General features: G+C 48.2%; 1 protein-coding gene across 4 annotated transcripts in view; it reads right to left on the bottom strand.

Annotated features, from left to right (window-relative positions):
* Nucleotides 1-439: 439 nt before the first annotated feature.
* ZFYVE1 (zinc finger FYVE-type containing 1) overlaps nucleotides 440-20,538 on the bottom strand; it is a 60,087-nt gene continuing 39,988 nt past the window's right edge. For 2 of the 4 annotated variants that reach the window (XM_045072759.1, XM_004754824.2), the window contains exons 5-12: nucleotides 10,471-10,577; nucleotides 8,387-8,495; nucleotides 7,758-7,855; nucleotides 7,544-7,661; nucleotides 5,405-5,575; nucleotides 4,472-4,652; nucleotides 3,764-3,877; nucleotides 440-2,031 (exon numbers count right to left, since the gene is read on the bottom strand). In XM_045072759.1, coding sequence (XP_044928694.1) covers nucleotides 1,799-2,031; nucleotides 3,764-3,877; nucleotides 4,472-4,652; nucleotides 5,405-5,575; nucleotides 7,544-7,661; nucleotides 7,758-7,855; nucleotides 8,387-8,495; nucleotides 10,471-10,577 — 1,131 coding nt within the window. In that variant the 3' untranslated portion in view covers nucleotides 440-1,798. Of the gene's footprint in view, nucleotides 2,032-3,763; nucleotides 3,878-4,471; nucleotides 4,653-5,404; nucleotides 5,576-7,543; nucleotides 7,662-7,757; nucleotides 7,856-8,386; nucleotides 8,496-10,470; nucleotides 10,578-14,640; nucleotides 14,932-15,289; nucleotides 15,431-20,538 lie in introns of those variants that run through there. The other 2 variants (XM_004754826.3, XM_004754825.3) reach the window with 2 other exon arrangements.

Below are 20,538 nucleotides of genomic sequence, written 5' to 3'. Positions count from 1 at the left end.
CAGGCTGACACGGCTCCCCGGCCCCACAGCCAGTGACCACACCTGCTGGGGAAAGCTCTGATGACGAGCCCAGGGGCAGGACCACAGCACGGCCAGGTCCCGCTCACGCATGGAGCCCTCACCACCAGAAAGTTCTGTGAGCATCTGTTAGTACCCTCTAAAGGAACAGCCTCCAAGTTCCCAGTTAGCAAACAGCTGGAATAGGCAATCTAAGAGCTGGGGGGAAACAGCCCAACATCGTGAGATGAAAACCCCATCACAGCTGCTTTTTTCCAAGCTCTTGTTAGGCTAACAGACTGAGGTATTAAAGGTCAAATATTACCACCCCAGAAACATCCCTCTCGCTTGGCTTCTGCTCTGAAAGCCATCAGCTACTTTCCTATTGACTAGAAAGAGGCAAGGTCTACTGGGGAAGTTAAAGGAAAGAGCACAGTCCGTATTCAGCAGGAAGATTCCTTTATAATGGCGAATTTGAGAATACACAGTACTGGAGTAGGGCCTGAGTCCCTGGGCCACAGGAGGCAATACGGACGCCGGTCTGCGAGGGACCAAGGCCAGCCAGGGCTCCCAACGCACGGACTCTCATGCCGGGGACTGACTGCCCCGCCCCTCCCTGAAGCTCAGCCCACCCCCCAGTTCTGCCAAGACCTAGGTCACATTGAATTCTTCGTGTTTGGCCACTGAAGATAAAATCCGCCCCGATGACAGGTTCAGCACAACAGTCTCTTTCCAGTCACGAGAGATGGATGTCCCGGCTCTTGGTGAGAAACCAAAGTTCACTTGACTTCTCTTGCAAGAACCAGAGAGAATTTTTTCTTAATGATCCGTTGAAATATTTATATGCATCTGAAACAACTAACAGTCCGTTCGGTGCGCTGTTTCCCTGGAAGATTCTCATATTGCCCCTCCGACGGCCAGAGGGGGCGTGTATCAGGGAACAAAGAATTAAGACACTTCAAAATAAGCAATAAAAATCCTAGTGCAACACTCAGAAGCAGATGGTGGGCTTGCAAGGGCGGAGGGGAAGGAAGCAGGTGCTCTACTTGGGGGCAGGGGGCAGCCTCCGGGAAAGCCAAGCGGACACAGAAGCATCAAGAAATAGGAAACCCAGCTGGGGAAGGCCGGTTTCCTCCCGCGCGCTCCCCAGGACTCGGGGCCAAGGACCCTCCCTCTCCCCCTCCACCCACTCTGGTGACCTGCACGCTAAGTTGGGTAGTCTCTGACATCGGCCTAGGCCTAGGATAGGGACCCTGCCCCAGGGGGCCCCCGAAGGTTCCTTTCCGGCCCGTCCAAGCAAGAGGTACCTGGGAAAAGGCAAGGAAGAGAGAGGCTTCAAAGGCTCACAGAGAAGAAGCAAAAGGTGACTAGCAACGCAGTGGCTCTGTGCCTGGCTCTGTTCTGTGGGGAAGACCTGCGGCCACGGCCACCTTGTCCCTGTGCTGGGGACAGACTGTGCTAAGTCGTCAGAGCCAGCAGCAGCCTGAATATGCTCCACGTTCCCTTCAGATGTATCTATACATATATTTAGATCTTTATTATTTCTAACTGAAGTAAATGCAACGGATTCAGCTTCATTCCCCTTTGCTATAAGCAGCTCGGTCCCCCTGCCCTGAGGGGTTCACACCTCCGGCTGCCAGGCTCACACCCCCGCTCACCACCTGCCCCACCCCTCACACCAGGAAGAGCAGAGGACACACGCCGTGACAGGTGCCCGAGAGGAGGGCCAACCTCAACGAGACTTCTGTTTCTAACCCTGAGAACCTAAGGAATTGTGAAGGACGCGGAGAGGGAGCTGGGGTTAAAGGTCACCGGGCTTTTTATTGCAGTTAAAGCAGACTCGGACAGGATGGTCCCAGCCTCGAGAAGGGACAGCCCGGCGGTCATGGGAGCACTCGTCACAGAAGCCCTGTCCGCAGGCCCGGCAGTGGTGCTTGGAAAGCTTGATGCTGAACTCCTTCCGGCAGCTGTGGCAGTGCAGGATCTCATGGTCGGGCACCCAGTATGCTGGCCTGGCTGCGTCCTTCACCAGCCCTGTGGTGGAGACAACACCGATGGGCACGCTGCGGGGAGCCGTGCGCCCTGAGCCCCCGACCCCCACTCCTCGGGCCAAGAAGACGCCCTCAGACTCTTCACGGGCTCGTGGTCCTACTGCACACACAACTGCCTAAAGGGCTGGTTGGTTTGTGAAGATTCGAGAGCACATGCGGGGGAGGGAGGCAAAGGGAGGGGGAGAAAGTCTTAAGGAGACGGGGCAGCACCCAGGCAACCCTCACCTACAGAGCTTTTAAAACATGCATACACCTGGCCTGCACCCCACGCCATGCAGGTCAGGAGATCTGGAGCCGGGGACTACGCGCTGAGGTCTACGTGTCTATCGAGTTCACAGGTGATGCCGCAGCACAGCTGCATAAATACCACTGGAGTCGGGCCACCTGGCTGGCTCAGCCGGTGAAGCAGCTAGCTGCCTGCGGCTCAGGTCGAGATCCCAGGGGCCTGGGCTCCCAGCTCCACGGAGGATCTGCTTCTCCCTCTCCCTCTGCCACTCCCCCTGCTTGTGCTCACACTCTCTCTCTCAAATAAACAAAATCTTAAAAAAAAAAAATAAATAAACACTAGAATAATGATAAAGCAGCCCAGACTCTGGGAGTCAGGACATCTCTTCACGCAAATCACAGTTCCACTGAGTACATGCTGATTAGTGGCTACAGGATCGAGAGAGGCTACCTAACTTCTCTGGGTCTTGGCTTCCTCCTCTTCAACAGCTCACGTTCAAGAGCAGTTACGGGGATTACAAGAAATAGCGTGACAAGTCTAACGCACTGACCTGGGACCCAACAGAAGTGAGCGTGCAGCAGGTGAACCCTTGGTGAGCCCAGGAATTAGGCACCCCCGAGAGCAACCTGTGCTTCAAGCCTGGGCAAATCTATTCCTGTGCCCTTGAGTCCAAAGTTCATCATCTGTTCACCCTTAAGCCACAGGATGGTAAATCGGATCCAAGTGATGTTCACCACCAGCCACCCGGGAGCCTCTGGTTGCTCCCTTGTAACGGGCAGAAACACCCCCCAGGCCCAGCCAACAGTGCCCAAGCCTTCCACACACTGGTGGGTCTCCCCTCCCCTCCCAGCACCCTTCACATCTAGGGGTGAGTAAGGGTCGGTGAGGAGCAGCGCGGCCGGTGCGGCAGATCAAAGACAGCCACAGATTCTGACACTCCCGGCCCTACTCCAAATGCAGGCTTTGTGTCTCCAGGAGGCTATAGCATTAGTGCCATGTCCAGGCCCAGATCTTCAAGACACTGGTGGCTTCTACTTCCTGTCTCCTGGGATATTAGCTTTTTAAGAGCCCTGAGCCCCATGTTAACAGGTCCAACGACCCCTGGGGAACCCATGTAGAGAGGCCTGGAGAACACACGGAAGGGTGCCCAGCATGTAAGCGAGGTTGGCTTGGCTCCTCGAGACAGGTCAGGCTGCCATACTGGAGTATCAGGCAGTAACTCCAGCAAGGTCCCCGAGGCCGGAATAATTGCCCTTCCTGACTCGAAGTTGTGAGACATGATAAAATGGCGCTGTGTCAAGCCTTTCCATTTTCAGGAAGCTCCTTATGCAGCAATGGATAGTGTAACAGATGGCCTCCAGGATTAAACATGAAACCGCTAAGGTTTCCAGCAAAAGCAAGCAAATATCAATTTCCGGTCAGCAAGGCTCTGACACAAGGACAGCCCAGGGTACTCCGAAACCCCTCATCCCACATACGCTACACCCACCTAGCGGTATGTCAATGGCTGTCACCACGGCTCCCAGAGTGCTCTGCACGGCCTCGCCCACCTTCCGGGCGATCAGCGTCCCGCCTTCATCATCAGCCTGTGCCTCAGTCACATCTGTAGACAGTGCGAAAGGAAAAGCCGTCACCTCTTAGTCATTTCCCAAATGGAAAACTGAGGCGCCGACAGCAGAGTGCTTCTGGATTCTTCTCCCAGGATAACCCGGTGCCTGCTGCCCTGCAATGACGGCAAGGGTCTGGGCTGGAGTCAGGTCAGACCCTGACACCGAGTAAGCTCTGTCAGTCCTTGACCTCAACCCTCTGGAGCTGTTTTATAAATACCTGACACCGAGTAAGCTCTGTCAGTCCTTGACCTCAACCCTCTGGAGCTGTTTTATAAATAAAAACGTTCCTTTCGGGGTAAGCCAGAAAGGTTCTAGGAGCATGACCAAGAACCTTCTCCAGAAAAAAGACCCAGTCTAAGCCATGTCTGCTAAGACAGGACAGGGTAAACCCCTGCCCACGACTCGCACAGCCTAGGACTCTGTTAACAAAGAGCTTAGAGGACGCCAAGGACCAGGGTAGCAGCTGCCCTCATTAGAGTGACTGGGTGAGGAACAGGGTGAGGCATGTGGGAGTCGCACTTCCCAGGACCCCGGGCCAAGGAGAGAGGGCGCCCTCCACCCCTGCAGGCTCCTGGGCCCCACGTTACCTAACTGAACATTCCTGGCTTCGTAGCAGTTGTCACACACCCGCACCGGCGCAGGGCCCCAGCCCCGCTCGGGCACTGGCCGGGTCTTGGACGAGCAGCTGTCACAGAAGCCCTCCCCACAGGCCCGGCAGTGATGCTTGGTGTCGTTATCTTTAAAGGATGTAGCGCATTTGTTGCAGCTCTGTTCCAAGCCCAAAACAAACAGAAAGGCAGACGTTAATTCATTTCTATGGACTGAGAAAGCCAGCAAGACCCAGGGGGAGGACCCCCAACCCCGGCCAATGCTACTGAGAACGGCAGGACCCCAACAGCAGTCACGGAGAGAACCTGAGGCCTGCCCTCATGAAGAGTGCACCCGCTGAAGCCCAGCTGTGACCCATTTCTTCCGAGAAGTCTCTGGAAAGCCCCCTCAAGTCTATCTGGCTGAGTCACAGCATTCTCAAAAAAGACTACGCTAAGTCTAGCCAGAAGACCAATGAGAATTCACTTTTTTCCACGGCTTCTCGAAAGAGCCTTTGGGAAGTTGGTGAGGTGCAAGCTTCCTGTCACAAAGCGTGTGGGCCCAAGCTGGGGGCTCCCTTGCTGTAGGTACTGCAGAGATTCACGTACCAAGACACATGCCCTCTAAATGCTCCTTTTCCTCCAGATTCTGTGAATCTACAACCTCAGACATCTGACCAATAAAGAACTAGCCTCGGAGGCAAAGGAACTATAACCCACCAAAAAGAGATTAACCACAAAGTAACACAGAGACATCAATGGGCAAGAGAACACTGGCTGCCTCTCGTGCCCCACCCTTTCTAAGGTGCTGGGAGCTAACCTGACTGAAAGAGAACTCCCGGCCTCCCTCACAGACCAAGCTGAAGACACAGCAAAATGGCACCAGCAGAATAGGCCATGCCAGGGAGGCAGCGGCAACCTGCCGCACCGTACCAGGATCTGGGAGTTGGGCCTCCAGTACGCAGGGGCAATCTGGTCTGTCAGCCAGGAAGTCACGGCCTTGGTGGGCCCAAGGCTAAGCTCAGACACCGACTGGGCCATGAAGTTCATCCCATCCAACAGGCGCTGGGCAGCATTGTTGTTGTCCTTCAGAAATCCATCAGTCTGAAAGGAGAATGCAGGCTCCCATCATGCTCTGAGCGAAGGGAGTAAAGGGGTGGGGGGAGGTGGTCTCAAGTGAGTTGTACGCTCGCCAATGGCCAACTCAGAACCACAAACTCCCTGGCAGAGAAGAAGGGGTACAGACCAAGAATCCCTCTGGCTTCTAGACAGAATCACACCCAACCACACATTACTGACTCATTCCTTTTGAGGCAACCATAAGACCGGGTGCACAACTGTTCAATTCAGGCCTTACCTGCCCATAAATGAGATGTACAATCTAAGAGATACTCAAGTGAAATGGCAGCGCCTTCCGGAAGACACCCTCCACCCCAGGCTGGGTTAGGAGCCCTCCCTCGTGGGTTCCTCTAATACCTATACGTTGTCAGGAATCCTGTTTCCATGTGTAAAGACAGTTCCTATTTATGTATTCGACTTGCTATTAGACCAAGCTCTCTAAATATAATAACCTACCTTTTTCGACCCTGTATTTTTAAAGCATCAGGTTCAATTCTGGGCACATAGTGATCAACCAATACTTGGGTTGACATAATGACTTGAGTGAACGAACAGAAGGGGAGGGGCCTGCCTCCCCTAATCCCAAGGACCACAAGGAATGTGGACTAAAAGGGGTCTAGGATATCACAGCGTTCTTAGACTACACGTATCTAACCACAGAGATAACAGCATTCACAAGAAAGAACACAGACCCAAAATCAAATGACATAGTCAGAAAAAGTGTAGAGAGAAAATTATACTAGTCAAGGCCACATTAAGGCCTGGGGACAGGATGGCCTGGCCCACTGTGCCAACAGGGTGGGCTCCAGAATAAGACTATAGCACAGAAACACATTTTGGTGGGACTGGAAACTGGAGAGAAGAACAAAACAATAAGGAAATCTTCAGTTTTGGATTTTTTTTTTTTTAATTTTTAGCTGAGAGAAAAACAAAGCATGAAAAGGGAAAAACAGACTCCCCGTGGCGCTGGGAGCCCAATGCAGTACTCGATCCCGGGACTCTGGGATCATGACCTGAGCAGAAGGTAGTTGCTCAACCAACTGAGCCACCCAGGTGCCCAAAACTCTTCAGTGTTATGGGAATTAGTGGCCCCAGAAAAGTAGGGCTGATTGCTACCTTTAGGAGTCACCCAGCAAGGGGAACAGCACCAAATATGGTAAGTCCCTTCAAGAAAATCACTCCTCTTTTTTCTACAAAGAGAAAAAGGTTTGGGGTGTGTTGGGATTTACCAGTAAGAATGAGAGCACCACACTGTGCCTCCAAACAGATTTGTTTTTCCAGTATCTTGAATTCAAAAGTCAAATTAAAAAATTGTAAGGGTTGACAAAATCCCACTTCTTAAATATACGGCAAGAGAATTTTCTGGAACAGAGGATTTCTCACATAAAGAATGTCACTATAGCATTTTGATAATAAAAAACTGAAGCAATGTGGAAACTGGAAAAATCTGCATGTGGAAATGAGAATATGAAAAAATCCTATTTGCTAAGGCAGTATAACAATTGGTCAACTTTTAGTTTTATTTAAAGTTGTGCTTCTATGGGGCGCCTGGGTGGCTCAGTGGGTTAAGCGTCTGCCTTCAGCTCAGGTTGTGATCTCAGGGGTCCTGGGATCCAGCCCTGCATAAGGCTCTCTGCTCAGCAGGGGGCCTGCTTCCCCTCCCCCTCTGCCTGCCTCTCTGCCTACTTGTGATTTCTCTGTTAAATAAATAAATAAACAATCTTTAAAAAATAAAAAAATTTTTTAATTAAAAATAAATAAAGTTGTGCTTCTAGTATTTAGGCAAGAAGAATTAATTAAGGGTCTAGAACAAGAAAAGGCTCTCTAGATCCTGCCTCCCTAAATCACCAAGATATTTTAAAATTCAAGGTTAACCTGAATTCTACACAAGCTCCACTCCTCTACACACACAAATAACTGAATGATACAAGAAGAAAATGGAGCAGCTCTTACTCCAGGCCACACGTGCACAATCTCCGTCCGGACCACTGTATCCACAGGATCCTGGTTCCCAAACCAGTACTGCCGGCTACGGTAGACCACGCCACAGTTGGGACACTCGATCACATACCTACAAGGAAAGTAAACAGATCATGTTACCCGGCCAGGTGCCTGGCAGACCAACACACCAACAACCCTCAGCTACATCGACGCCGTTGAAACTCACCCAGACCAGGCATATTTTGCGAGACCCATCCAGGGGGAGTCAGTGGAAGCGGATGTCTTGGGCACTACGCTGACCTCCTTGCCTCTCTCATAGCAGGCCTGAAACATGGAGCACTCTGCCAGCTGCTTCTCTGTGCACCAGACCCCCTGACCCCTTCATTACCCTGGCCAGCCCCCTCCCCACAAACCATACCAAGGTTTGCAGACCCTGAGTTCACATTAGAGGAAGGGTCATTTCCCTAAAAAAGCCAGTGCCCTAAAAGATCATGAATTGAATGTGGACCCATCCTGAGACCCAAAACAGAACTGTAATTTACGCCTGCCACCAAAAATCCATTAGACAGGGTTCCCGCAGAGCACTCTTGCTCTGGAGAAGAACGAACAGTCAGTGTACATGCCCCTGGCATACAGGCTCCACAGAATACAGGGAAAATAGGCTGGGAAATTAACAAATGAACCAAGGGGTCCCAGCAACGGAGGCATGGGAGTTCCTCTGGTTAGAGCTGGAGAGAAGTCCCAGACACACTCCATCTAAACTTCAAATACTTCGGGAAGCGGGAGTGGGTGGCCCCTAGTCTTTCCCAAAAGCAGAGCAGGGCAGCAAGCCAGCTGCCGGAGCAGAGCACTCACCTTGCAGGTATAAACGCGGTTGTCATACTGGTGGGAGTACCGGCAGCGGCTCTTGGCTTCGTGAGGGACTCCTTCTTTCCCATGATTCATGCTGTTCTTACATCCAGCCCTGAGTGAAGCCCAAAAGCTGACAGTGAGGTGGCTAAAGGAATCCCTGACACTGACACAGGGGACCGGGACCCTGAGCCAGACACGGGGCCAACATCAGACCTTGGTTATAGTACTGGGCCCCAAATCCTGAGCACAGCAGGTGCCGTGTGGGGCTCAGAAATCCATGTGCCTCTCCTCTACGAGACCTGGCAGCACTACAGAGACGTGGCCACTGTTAACCCTTGTGTGGGGAGAAAGGAGAAGACAGCGAGGACTGTCTTCCTGGGAAAAACCACGTGGTCCCACGGCAGAAATGCAGGAGCCAGAAGGCACCACCCTGACAGAAGAGAAAACCTGAATGGCGCTCAGGAAACCCCCCAATCCAAAAAAGCACAAAATGGGAAGTTTAACCAGAACAGGCTGCCAAGATATAAAACAAAACCAGCCTCCAAAATTTGGCAGTGTATTAAGAGGCTTAAGCTGAACAAGAAAACCTTCCAAATAAACAGTGCGCTCTGCCATCCTGACAATGCAAAAACAGAGAGCAGGACTTTAGAATTTCGCTATGATAGGAAGGAAAGTTCTGGAAACGCTGCTGAGGCTGTCAGAATGGGAAAGTAATGATCCAACAAAGCCTAAGGGCCTCATGCTGGCCTGTGGGGTAAACAAAAAAGGAAGGTAACAAGTCAAACTGGCAAGTAATATCCCACTTTCCTCTCCAACATAATCCTTAGCTCTCCCCAGCCCAGACCGTGGAATCTAAAAGCCAAATCCTTTTTAGAAATCCAGAGCCAAGGTGGTGGCGGTTCAGTGCCCAGTAGGTAGCCTGCATATAGGGTTCCATGCAGAAAGACCATTCACAATAAAGGCTCTAGAAGGATACATGTGGACAATGTGGGGCAGTGGTCCTGACTGGAGTAAAGACAATTCAATGGGGAAGAGGGTTGCAGGGTGGGGAAGTGTCTAGAGGACCCGGAGACTGCGATCTCACCGACACGCTGCATTTAAGTCCCCTGAGTTCCATTAGACAAGCCACCAGATTGTGATTAAATACTGCCCACAGCTCAAATGAATCCAGCGATCCTCAAAGTGTGGCCCCAGTCAGCAACATCAGCATTACCCGGGAACATACCAGAAACGCAAACTCGCAGGCCCTACATCAGACCCACTGAATCGGAAACTGGGGGGGCAAGGCCCAATGACATGTTTTAACATATTCATCAGGGTTTTCTGACACGTGCTCAACAGTGAGAATCGAATGGAGCACCAGCATCACCAGGAGGTTTGTCAAAAATACACAATCACAGCCAGGCCCGCTGATGCAGAACCTGCATTTCACCAAAACCCCAAGGTCATGCACACACAGATTAGGGCTTGAGGAGCTCAGCCCTAACTCAATGTCCTCAACACACGAGAATCATCTGGGGACCCTTTCAAGAGCACCAACACAAGGGCCCAACCCCAGCTCTGTTAAGTGAACATCCCTGGAACTGAGGTCCCGGCCTTGAGAGTTTTGAAAGCTCCTGGAGAGAATTCTAAAGGTGTTCTAAGAGGCTGACCCTCACAGTGAAAGGAATCACCTAGGACTGTCACCTACCACAGAGCTTTGTACACTCCAGGCTGGAAAATGTTGAGTTAAGCAAGCGGAATGACTACAATTCAAAGTCTTTGTAGGAGAAGCGCAGAAAAACAAAGCAACCTAAGGTTTTCTGTAGTATACACCGCCCAAGCCAAAAGCTAGCCGATTTCATATCTAAACCAGGTCGGGATCTTCAGAAAACACTTCATAGCCATGTATCCCAGAATCCTTTGCAACCTCGAAGTGTGGTCCCCTGACCACCGGCATCACCTGGGAACTTGCTGGAAATGCACCTTCTCAGACCCCAGCCCATCCATAATTCAGAATCTGTAACTCAGCCTGACCCTAGGGGATCTGCACACACACTGAAGTCTGAATTCTCCATCTCTGCCCGAGGTGGCCAGGCCTCACTTACCCACAGCTGAGGCACAAGGAGGAGCAGGTGAAGTATTCATCTGGGAAAAAGGAGCTGTGCGCCATCTGGTCATCGGGGATCTCACCGCTGAAGCGGTCACTCAGGGCCTGCCAAGAGGGAAGGCGACACATGAAGGTGCTTGGCAGAGAGCCCCGGGCTCTGCCCCTCCCGCTAATTGCCTAAGGTCCCCTCGTCGCTGGCTTCTTTCCTACAGGCTCCACCACTGGGAGGGGCACCCCAACGCTTCTGCTCCTTACCCATGACTTTCTTGGCCCAACCCACACTCATCCTCGCCACCAGAAACCTCAGGAAGAACCAGGCCATTCCCCCGGAGGTCAGAGGGAAGCCAGCAACATTACTGTGCTCTCTTAATTACCTCGGAGGTTATAAACACCTCACACACTCAGTCTTTCATGCAAAACCACCCACAGATAATGACTCATGCCCATTTCGTCCTTTGAAGCTGCAACCAAGAATCGGAGACTGGAGAAGAAGCCTCGTCGTTAAGTCCAAGGGAGGCAGAGCTGAATGGTGAGCTGGGAGTTCCCTGGACTTCTATTCCAGTTCTAACCACAGGCGCTCTTTGGGGGTTTACTAGGGCCACAGAACTGACTTGATGTAGAAAAAAGTCATCAGCCATAAAACAAGGAAGAATTATTGTAGTGTTTGGCAGTCTTTTATCAACAACAGTAACCTAAAAGACAGCAAACAGCCAAAATAAATGCCAAGAAGGAAGATAAAGTACTTGCAAAAGCAAACTGAAAATTTTGTTGTGTTGAAAGAAAGCTTCCACGTCTAGACCCCTGTTTTCATTCACTAGTTTATACACTGAAAGTGTCCTTCAAGCTGATTTCTTCCCAGCAGGCCCTTACTCATATGCAGTGGGGGGAAAGTTACATAAATTAAAGGGAAATGGCCTTTTCAGGCTTTAAATATCAACATATGCATGCAAGTTTCAGTCTCCCATTCTGAGGCAGCCACGGGCTATTCAGGGGTAAGAGAAAGTAAAGTGGCCTACACCAGAAAGGCAAGATGTTACTTCCCTTAGTAAAAAGGCAAAAGAAAATTTAAGAGGAGATTGGGAAAAGAGCAGACTAGGGGTTTTTGTGTTTTGGGTTTTTTTTTTTTTTTCAAGATTTTATTTATTTGACAGAAAGAGAGAGACAGTGAGAGCGGGAACACGAGCAAGGGGAGTGTGAGAGGGAGAAGCAGAGAGCCTGAATTGGGACTCGATCCCAGGACTCTGGGATCCTGACCTGAGCTGAAGGCAGACGCTTAACTGATTGAGCCACCCAGGTGCCCCCAGGTTAGGTTTTAAACCTAGGCTCTCAGGCTCTGAAGGGAATTTCACTTAACGAGAACCTGTTAAAGTTCCTTTTCCTTTTCTCAATGAAATCTTAATACCCCGAGGTGCAAACTCAAGTGTTGACAAAGGCACGTGGTTTCAATGATGAGTGAGCTCAGGCGTAAGACAGAAGGAATGGCAAGGAGTGTGTCAAAGTGAGGGTGCGTGACACCCAGGCACATTCCAACTCAGCTTCTGCGTGGATCACGGACGGGATCTGCCAGCCGTGGCCGGGCAGGTCGCAATCCTTGACTCAGACCAACAAAAAAGGTCTGACAAATAATACATGTTAAGTCCTGTCCTCTTGGGAATATTTTGTGAGGACTAGCTTAGGGAAAACACTGAGGACGTACATGAATATACACAGGAATATTAATAATAAATAAGAAGGAAAAGCAAGGGGAGCCTGGGTGGCTCAGTGGGATAAACCTCTGCCTTCGGCTCAGGTCATGATCTCAGGGTCCTGGGATGGAGCCCCGCATCGGGCTCTCTGCTCAGCAGGGAGCCTGCTTTTCCCCTCTCTCTCCCTGCCTCTCTGCCTACTTGTGATCTCTGTGTCAAGTAAATAAATAAAATCTTTAAAAAAAAAAAAAAACGAAAAGCAGAATCACTCACTAGCCTACACTGCCCTCCTCTGTCCTTTTTTTTTTTTTAAGATTTATTGATTTATTTGAAAGCCAGGGCACACCTGCGAGGATGGGTGTGGAGGCACAGAGGGAAGGGGAGACAGACTCAAGCAGACTTGGCACAGAGCTCGACTGCATGACCCTGACAGCAGGCCTGAGCGAAAACCAAGAGTAGGAACCTTCAACGGACTGTGCCACCCAGGTGTCCCTGTCCTACTTCTAAATGACCTATCCTTCCAGGATGTTTTTAGGCCTCACCTCTTCCATGAAGCCTTCCCAACCACTCTAGACATACCACACTCGGCCTTCTCTGAACACCGACTGTATTCAGTACCTGAAGTACATATCGAGTAACTGGGTAATGATGCGAAGTCACGGCCCAGCTGTACGGGTATTACCTCCCAGACAGGATCACACACGCTGTGAAAGTACTTTCCTACCTCTGTATCCTCCACTGCTCCTAGCAAAGGTCCTAAAAGGTTCTCAACTAGGACCCCTGGAATAAGTGGTCTAGCACCAGCCCCCATGTGCACACCAACCCCGCCCTCCCCTCCTCACCTGGGCTCTCGCCTCTGTGCCAAGCTTTACCCCATGCCCACAGACCCTCTCCAATATCGGGCTAGCTGCTCCCTGACTGACCAAATTACTGAGAACTCTTAAGGCTGTAGTTCTCAAACAGGTGTGTAGTTCTCAAACAGGTGGGTGCACAGCTGTCTGGCATGGGCTGGTGGGCAAAGAGAGAACTATCTTCCTAATGCATCAATTTACTGAAAGACGGGACTAGGTTTGACAGATACAGATAGAGGAGACATGGATCCAGTACAAAACTGAATGGACAATTTGCATAAATAAAACGTAAGACCCCCACCCAAGTCATTTCAGCTTGTCGCTGGTGAGTCCGCACCCTCTGTGCCTCTATCTCATCTGTGGCAAGAGGCTGCTAGTAGCGCCTTCCTCAGTAGGCATCTTCATGGATTACACGGCCAAAATCAATGGAACTTACATATGAAGACCACGTGGCATAAACTAAGAGCTCAGAAAACATTCACTGCCATTATTAACATCATTTTCATTGGACTTTTATCCTGGTAATTTTATTTTCTTCCTTAGATACCCTCCTACCTAATCAATGTAATACAGGGAATAAGATATCAGGAGCCTCTCTCCTTTCCATCCTTTCCACAATAGCTCACTGGTCTTCAGAGCTTCCTGCATTTGCTGGTGAACCTTTTTTTTTTTTTTTTAGTAAGTTCTACCTTGGGGCTTGAACTCAGTGGGCAAATATTTAGCTGCAAAAAGATGCTCCCCTATCGGGACAGCTGGGTGGCACAGTCGGTTAAGCGTTCCACTCTCGGGGCACCTGGGTGGCTCAGTGGGTTAAAGTCTCTGCCTTCGGCTCAGGTCATGATCCCAGGGTCCTGGGATCAAGCCCTACATCAGGCTCTCTGCTCTGCAGGGAGCCCGTTTCCTCCTCTCTCTCTCTCTGCCTCTCTGCCTACTTGTGATCTCTTTCTGTCAAATAAATAAATAAAATCTTTAAAAAAAAAAAAAAAAAAGCATCCCACTCTCAGTTTTGGCTCAGGTCATAATCTCAAGATCATGAGACCAAGCCCCATGTGGGTCTCCACACTCGGCAGAGTCTGTGTAAGATTCTCTCTCCCTCTCCCATCTGTGCACCAGTACGCTCACTCTCTAAAAATAAATCAATCTTGGGACACCTGGGTGGCACAGTCAGTTAAGCCTCTGCCTTCAGCTCAGGTCATGATCCCAGGGTCCTGGGATGGAGCCTGACATAGAGCTACTTGCTCACCAGGGAGCCTGCTCCTCCCTCTGCCTGCTACTCCGCCTTCATACACAGGTGCACACACACTCTCTCTGATAAACAAAAAAAAATCTTTAAAAAATAAAAATAAATCTTAAGGAGAAAAAGGTGCTTATGTATCTAATGAGGGAACAGAGAAAGGGAAAAAAAGATCACTAAGGAACAGAGAAACTACTAAAAAGGTATAAGGGAAACAACAACAACAAAAAAAGAGTACTTTTAGCCCCAGGGTTTTTTCTTTTCAACAGGTAACTGAAAGGCTAACCTAAGTACTAGTCTCCCTTCGAAAACCAGCCCATATGGCAGGAGGTCACCAGGTGGGCTGAAGACAGGGGCGACGGCACTCCCCAGCAAATACAGGACTGCAGCCCAGGTACCTTGACGGCTCCAGGTTCTTTCTGCTCCAAGTGGCCTGACTCAATTCTCTGAAAGTTCTCCAGAAAAACGGCAGCAAGGATTTCCAAGCTCGGCCCGGAACAATCTGCAGGCTGAGTCCCATGGCACACGTGCCCACAGAACCCCCGGGGTCGCCCGCCCTAGACACATAAGCTGCTGGCTTACACTGGCCAGGGCAGCCATAACCTCTTATGACATCAGCGAGAGAGGAACCCCCAGGCTAACTGGCCTCATCACTCGGCCACGGGCGCCCCAGCCTGTCCTCTGCTGGGGAACATAGCATCTCACTTCCCTCACAAGCCAATAAAGAGCTGGTGGCTGGTAATGACGCAGACCCTAACAGGCCTCAGGAGGACTGACATCAGTCACAGCATGCGAATGTAACAGTACAACTCTTCACAAAAAGACTCTGGTGTTAGTGTGTTTTAGATACAAGGGTAAAAAGAAACTATCCTCCTTCCTTTCCAACTAATCCACAGTCTTTGTCTTTCAAAAATTCCAAAGCTCAGGGGCATCTGGTTGGCTCAGTAGGTAGAGCATGGACTCTTGACCTCGGGGTAGAGGTTCAAGCCAATGTTAGGTGTAGAGATCACTTAAAAATGAAATCCTTAAGGAAAAAAAATTCCAAACCTCACATCATTCCAGGTTTTCTTGGGCTCTCCTCCTCCTGAGGTCCCCAAGCTGTTAGAGGCAGGCAGGGACACCCTCCACCCCACCAGAGAAAGCTAGGGAGAACATTTGAGGCGACTCTAGAAAAGGTTGCCTGGAGACCAGATGATCTTGAACTTCAGTTGCCCTGGCAACAGTATGGCCCTTTCTACCTGTAAGGTTTAGTCCCAGTCACCAAGGGCTAGCAAGGAATTTTCTGATTCAAAATGGAGACTCTTATGTAATCACTGATGCCACCTCTCCCCACAAAATAACGTTATAAATAGATACTTCCTGATGTGACAGAATTGGAAAGTCAGAGTTTCTACATTTAGAGATCAGAGCCTAAAAAAGGTATTATATAAAACCTATACAAATTCAACTATAAAATGGTTCCTCTCATGTATTCAGAACTGTAAATACAGACAACAGATAAGTCTGTCGATATATATATATATATTATATCAATATATAACCTGAGCAGCTCTTTAAACAGATTTACCTGCTCAGGGAGGGTATACTCTACTGGTAGGTGTCTGAGCTATTGCTCCCCTGGAACCTGAGCAAAGCAGTGAGTGGTCAAGAAGTGGGAGATAATCCTGCTAGCAGAGAGACTGGAGCCTGAACCACAACATGGCCGATTCCACGGCTGACTGGCAGGAAGCACGAGGAGGTCAGCATGATCCACCAGGAAACAACTGAGCAGACCACAGAGAAGAGGGCGGCAGAACAAACTCTCACACACATTCTGCAAACTCTGCCCTCCTCCTCATCATCACATTTCCTATTCAATAATGAACATGGAAAGTAGCACTTGGGCTCCCTCTGAATCCAACAATGCTCTCTCAATCAGATGGAACCTCGTAAGTAAGATAACTGCTCAGAACTTTTTTAATGTATACTAATGGCATTAAGAATGTAGTGTTTTGGGGCGCCTGGGTGGCTCAGTGGGTTAATCCTCTGCCTTCGGCTCAGGTCATGATCTCAGGGTTCTGGGATCGAGCCCCACATCGGGCTCTCTGCTCGGCAGGGGGCCTGCTTCCTCCTCTCTGCCTGTGTCTCTGCCTACTTGTGATCCCTGTCTGTCAAATAAATAAATAAAATCTTTAAAAAAAAAAAAAAGAATGTAGTGTTTTTCTGAAGATTTTATTTATCTGAGAGAGAGAGAGGACAGAAGTAGAGGGAGAGGGAGAAGCAGACCCCCACTGAGCAGGGAGCCCAATAAGGGGCTCGATCCCAGGACCCTCAGATCATGACCCGAGCCCAAGGCAGACACTGAACTGAATGAGCTACCAAGGCGCCCCAAGAATGCGGTATGTTTTATGTACAATAGAAAGATGACCAAAATGAATAAAACTTTTTTTTATTAACATATAACCAAGATACATAATTAAGTGAAAAAAAGCAAGCTGTAGAATTGTAGGAATCATATGATCCCATTCAGGGAGAAAAATATATACATCACATACACACACTTAGGTATGCACTTATGTAGGCCCCAAAATTCCTAGAAGCACACACAAGTATTAGCAATGTAGCAAAGTAGCTACTACACAAGCATTAGCAATGGCTATGACTGGGGTGGGGAGGATCTTTTAACTTGAACCTTACACATTTCTGTACTACTGAATTGCTTATCTTGAGCACATACTGCTTCTGTATTTTAAAGAATGACTTTTTAAACATTAAAATAACCAAACAAATACAATTTATGGGAATATCCTTTCAAGAGGCAACTGGCAAAACGTATGAGGAAACTTTAAAGACGGCTACGCCCTCGGGCCTTCTCAGAAGCAGAGTAACTACTGAGAAGAAATATATAGCACTGGGTTAAAAGCACAGACTTGGTAGCTAGACTAGCTGGTTCAAATTCTCCACCACTGACTAAGTGAGTTACAGTAGGCAAATTAATTAACTCCTCTGTGCCTCCACATCTTTTTCTCCATCCCCAGTCTTGACCTCGTAGAGCGGACACGAGGATTACGTGAATTCATCATATGTGCAGAGCTGAGCATAGTACATGGCCTACAGTAAGCACTCCATAAACATAGTCCAAAAGTGTACTAGGAGTTGTAACTGATCCTAAGGAAAGAGGCAGAATGTGAACCATTCCTTTAAATACATGGAAAATATAAGCAGGAGAAAATGAAAACCACTACTAAAATGAGGGCATAATTAACTAAATGTAAAAAACGATCCATCCATTTGTTGTAAACAAAAAGCATACAACTACTTTAAAGACATATTTTCATTAAATATTTAATGGCGTGAGAAAAAAATGCTAGGCTTCAATATTCCATGAGAAAAGCGAAGTACGTAACTGCACATACATACACTATGACCCCAATTCTCTCTTTAAAATTGTGGAGGCCAAGAAAAATCATGGCCATCCCACCTCAGGGTTAGCCTTAGCAGAAGTACGGCCATTCAGACCCCTGTGCCCAAGGGCTGAACTTTCCTCACTTTACTTTAGTTCCAGAAGTTCCACCCTGCTTTGGTTCCGGAGACCCCCACCCTGCTTTAGTAACAGGAACCCATAAATACCACTGCCTTAACTAAGCTCGGGGTCCAAGTCCCTACTCCGCTGCATTGGGTATACTTGGGCCCAAGCTTAAGCATGTCACCTCGGGGTCCAAATCCCTACTCCACTGTGTCTGGTATACTTGAGCCCAAGCTTAAGCTTGTCAAATAAACCCTCGTGTGATTGCATGGGTGCTTGGCTCCTTGGTGGTCTCTCAAATGCGAAAACTCGGGCACAACAAAATAAGCAGCAGGGGCACCTGGGTGGCTCAGTCAGTTAAGCATCTATCTTCGACTCAGATCATGATCCCAGGGTCCTGGGATCCAGCCCCACATCAGCCCGCTGGAGCCTGCTTCTCCCTCTCCCACACCCCCTGCTTGTGCGCTGGCTGTGTCAAATAAATATATAAAAATCTTTTAAAAAAATAAAAATAAAGTAAGTAGCAAAGAATCACTTAACATCACCATTTATCTACCCATTTTTGCATACTTAATTTGCATTATTTTACCATTATAAAGAAAACTGCTTTGTAATAATCCCTACTTTTTTTTTTTTTTAAAGATTTTATTTATTTATTTGACAGAGAGAGATCACAAGTAGGCAGAGAGGCAGGCAGAGAGGGTGGGAGAAGCAGGCCCCCTTGTGGAGCAGAGAACCTGATGCGGGGCTTGATCCCAGGACCCTGAGATCATGACCTGGGCCAAAGGCAGAGGCTTAACCCACTGAGCCACCCAGGAGCCCCAATAATTCCCACTTTAAAAGTCATCACATCCTCATAAAGGTCCCCCTGTGTTCTGGTGGAAGAGTTTCTCTAAGGCTAATTCCCAGAAATGATACAGCTGGAATACATATTATGCATATCTTCACCTTCACTAGATATTTCTGAATGACATTTCAAAGTGGTTGTACTGATCTGAACTTCAACTGGCCGTCTGTAAGAGCTTACAATGCTTCACATCCTTTTTGACATTTTAGCACCAGACTTATCAACGTCTGCTCTCATACTGTTGGGGCTGTCATCTGCATTTCTCTGATTACTAGAGAGTTGAGATTTCTTCATTTGTGCATCACAGTTTTGATCAAGCCTCTTAAGTGATTTGTCTCTCTGTCTTCCCAAAAGTTTATATACTTTTTCCTGACCGTATTCCTGTATATATTATCTAAAATAAAAAAGGCAATCATATAGAAAAAAAAAAATCTCATTTATCATATTAGAACATAGCCCTGGCCTTCACAAAGTGTTTTTACTCAGTGAGTTTGTGAGTAATTGGAAAAGGCTAAGAATACCAAGCAGAGAAAGGAAAAACTGGGAGAAGCAGGAAGCCAAACAAATCAGTTTGTCGCTGATACTTTATGTTTATGCCCATCCCAATTCTTCTGTTCCAAAAAGAATTCAAGATTCCTTATAGAAATAAATAAAACAAAGGAAAGCCAAATTAAAAAAAAAAAATCACTGAAACAAAAAAACAGCCATTCTATTCTACACTGCTGTGAACTATGAAAACTTCAGTTAGTGTATCTGAACAGCTACAAAAACTCTAGTGGGTCAATCTGCCTAATGCAGACCTTACAAGTAGTTTTCTATTAAAACGATAACTGGGAAATTAAACTTCTGATTTAAAGAAGAGATTAAAAGCCAAGTGACAACCAAAAAGATAAAAACAAATTTTTCAAAGATGTCAGTAAGTTAGAGAACCCCAAAATCCCCTGGGGAGAGCCAAAAACATGCATTTTGAAATGAGTAACTCCATGGACAGAAGCAGCAGGTCCCGCACCCCAATCTCCGCGCCAGAGGACAGAACTAAATATAGGGTCCAGGGGAAACTCTGGGGACACCAGTTACCAAGAATCATCACAACTCCAGCTGACCAGGCTCCGTGTATTTACAGAAAACTTCATGACTCATACCACCTCATTAGCATAGTTTAACTATTTTTCTCAAAATTGCCTAACAAACTAGCCAGGAGAAGGACATCCATGTCCCCTGAGGGTAAAATCCCTGAGCACTAATTACTGCCCACAGCACTCCGTGTCCCTGCCAATCTAATTTAAACATTAAGCTGCGTTAGCTTAGAGAAAACCTAAGGAACTCTAGAACCCAGCCATTGGCCTCTTCGTTAAAATTTATACTAATCAGATTCCCAGCCCTTGGTAAACCACCGGATGGCCTCGGGCTCTTTTGACAATGTCTGCCATACCGGAGTGTGATCTTCTACTGTGACTATCTTTGAGCCATTTCAAGGACATCTGCCAGAACATCTAAGTATACCTTCACCTCAAATCTAATCAGAAGTATGCATTTCATGAATTATTCAAATACAATCACTTTTCACGAATTTTTTTCTTAATATTCTCCACCCTATTTAATGCTTATGCAACATTTACTATATGCCACATATTTGTTCCTTCAAGTGTGCCATTCTATTTGAACCTCAGCTCAACTTCATTAGGAATATTCTCTTATTATTCCTATTCTCCAGATGAGGAGAAAGGTTTGAAAAAGGACTAAGAGGAAGACAAAGGTTATTGTCTATCTTGTTCTCCACTGTACTTCCCCGCACCTCAAACTCTACCCGGCACATGGGTGTGCTCTTTTATTTGTTGAACGAATGAACACATGAAGGAAGTTGCCAAGACCAAGGAACTGGGATTCCAACACAAGTCTGCATGACTCCAGAACCCAAGCTTTTAACCACCGTGTTCAGTCCTT

This window comes from Mustela putorius, unplaced genomic scaffold (genome assembly GCF_011764305.1).
Source record: "Mustela putorius furo isolate JIRA1106 unplaced genomic scaffold, ASM1176430v1.1 tig00000129_pilon_pilon_pilon, whole genome shotgun sequence".
In the NCBI taxonomy this organism is placed as follows: Eukaryota; Metazoa; Chordata; class Mammalia; order Carnivora; family Mustelidae; genus Mustela; species Mustela putorius.
Note: the sequence above shows the minus strand (reverse complement) of the source record. Positions and strands in the feature narration are given on the sequence as shown.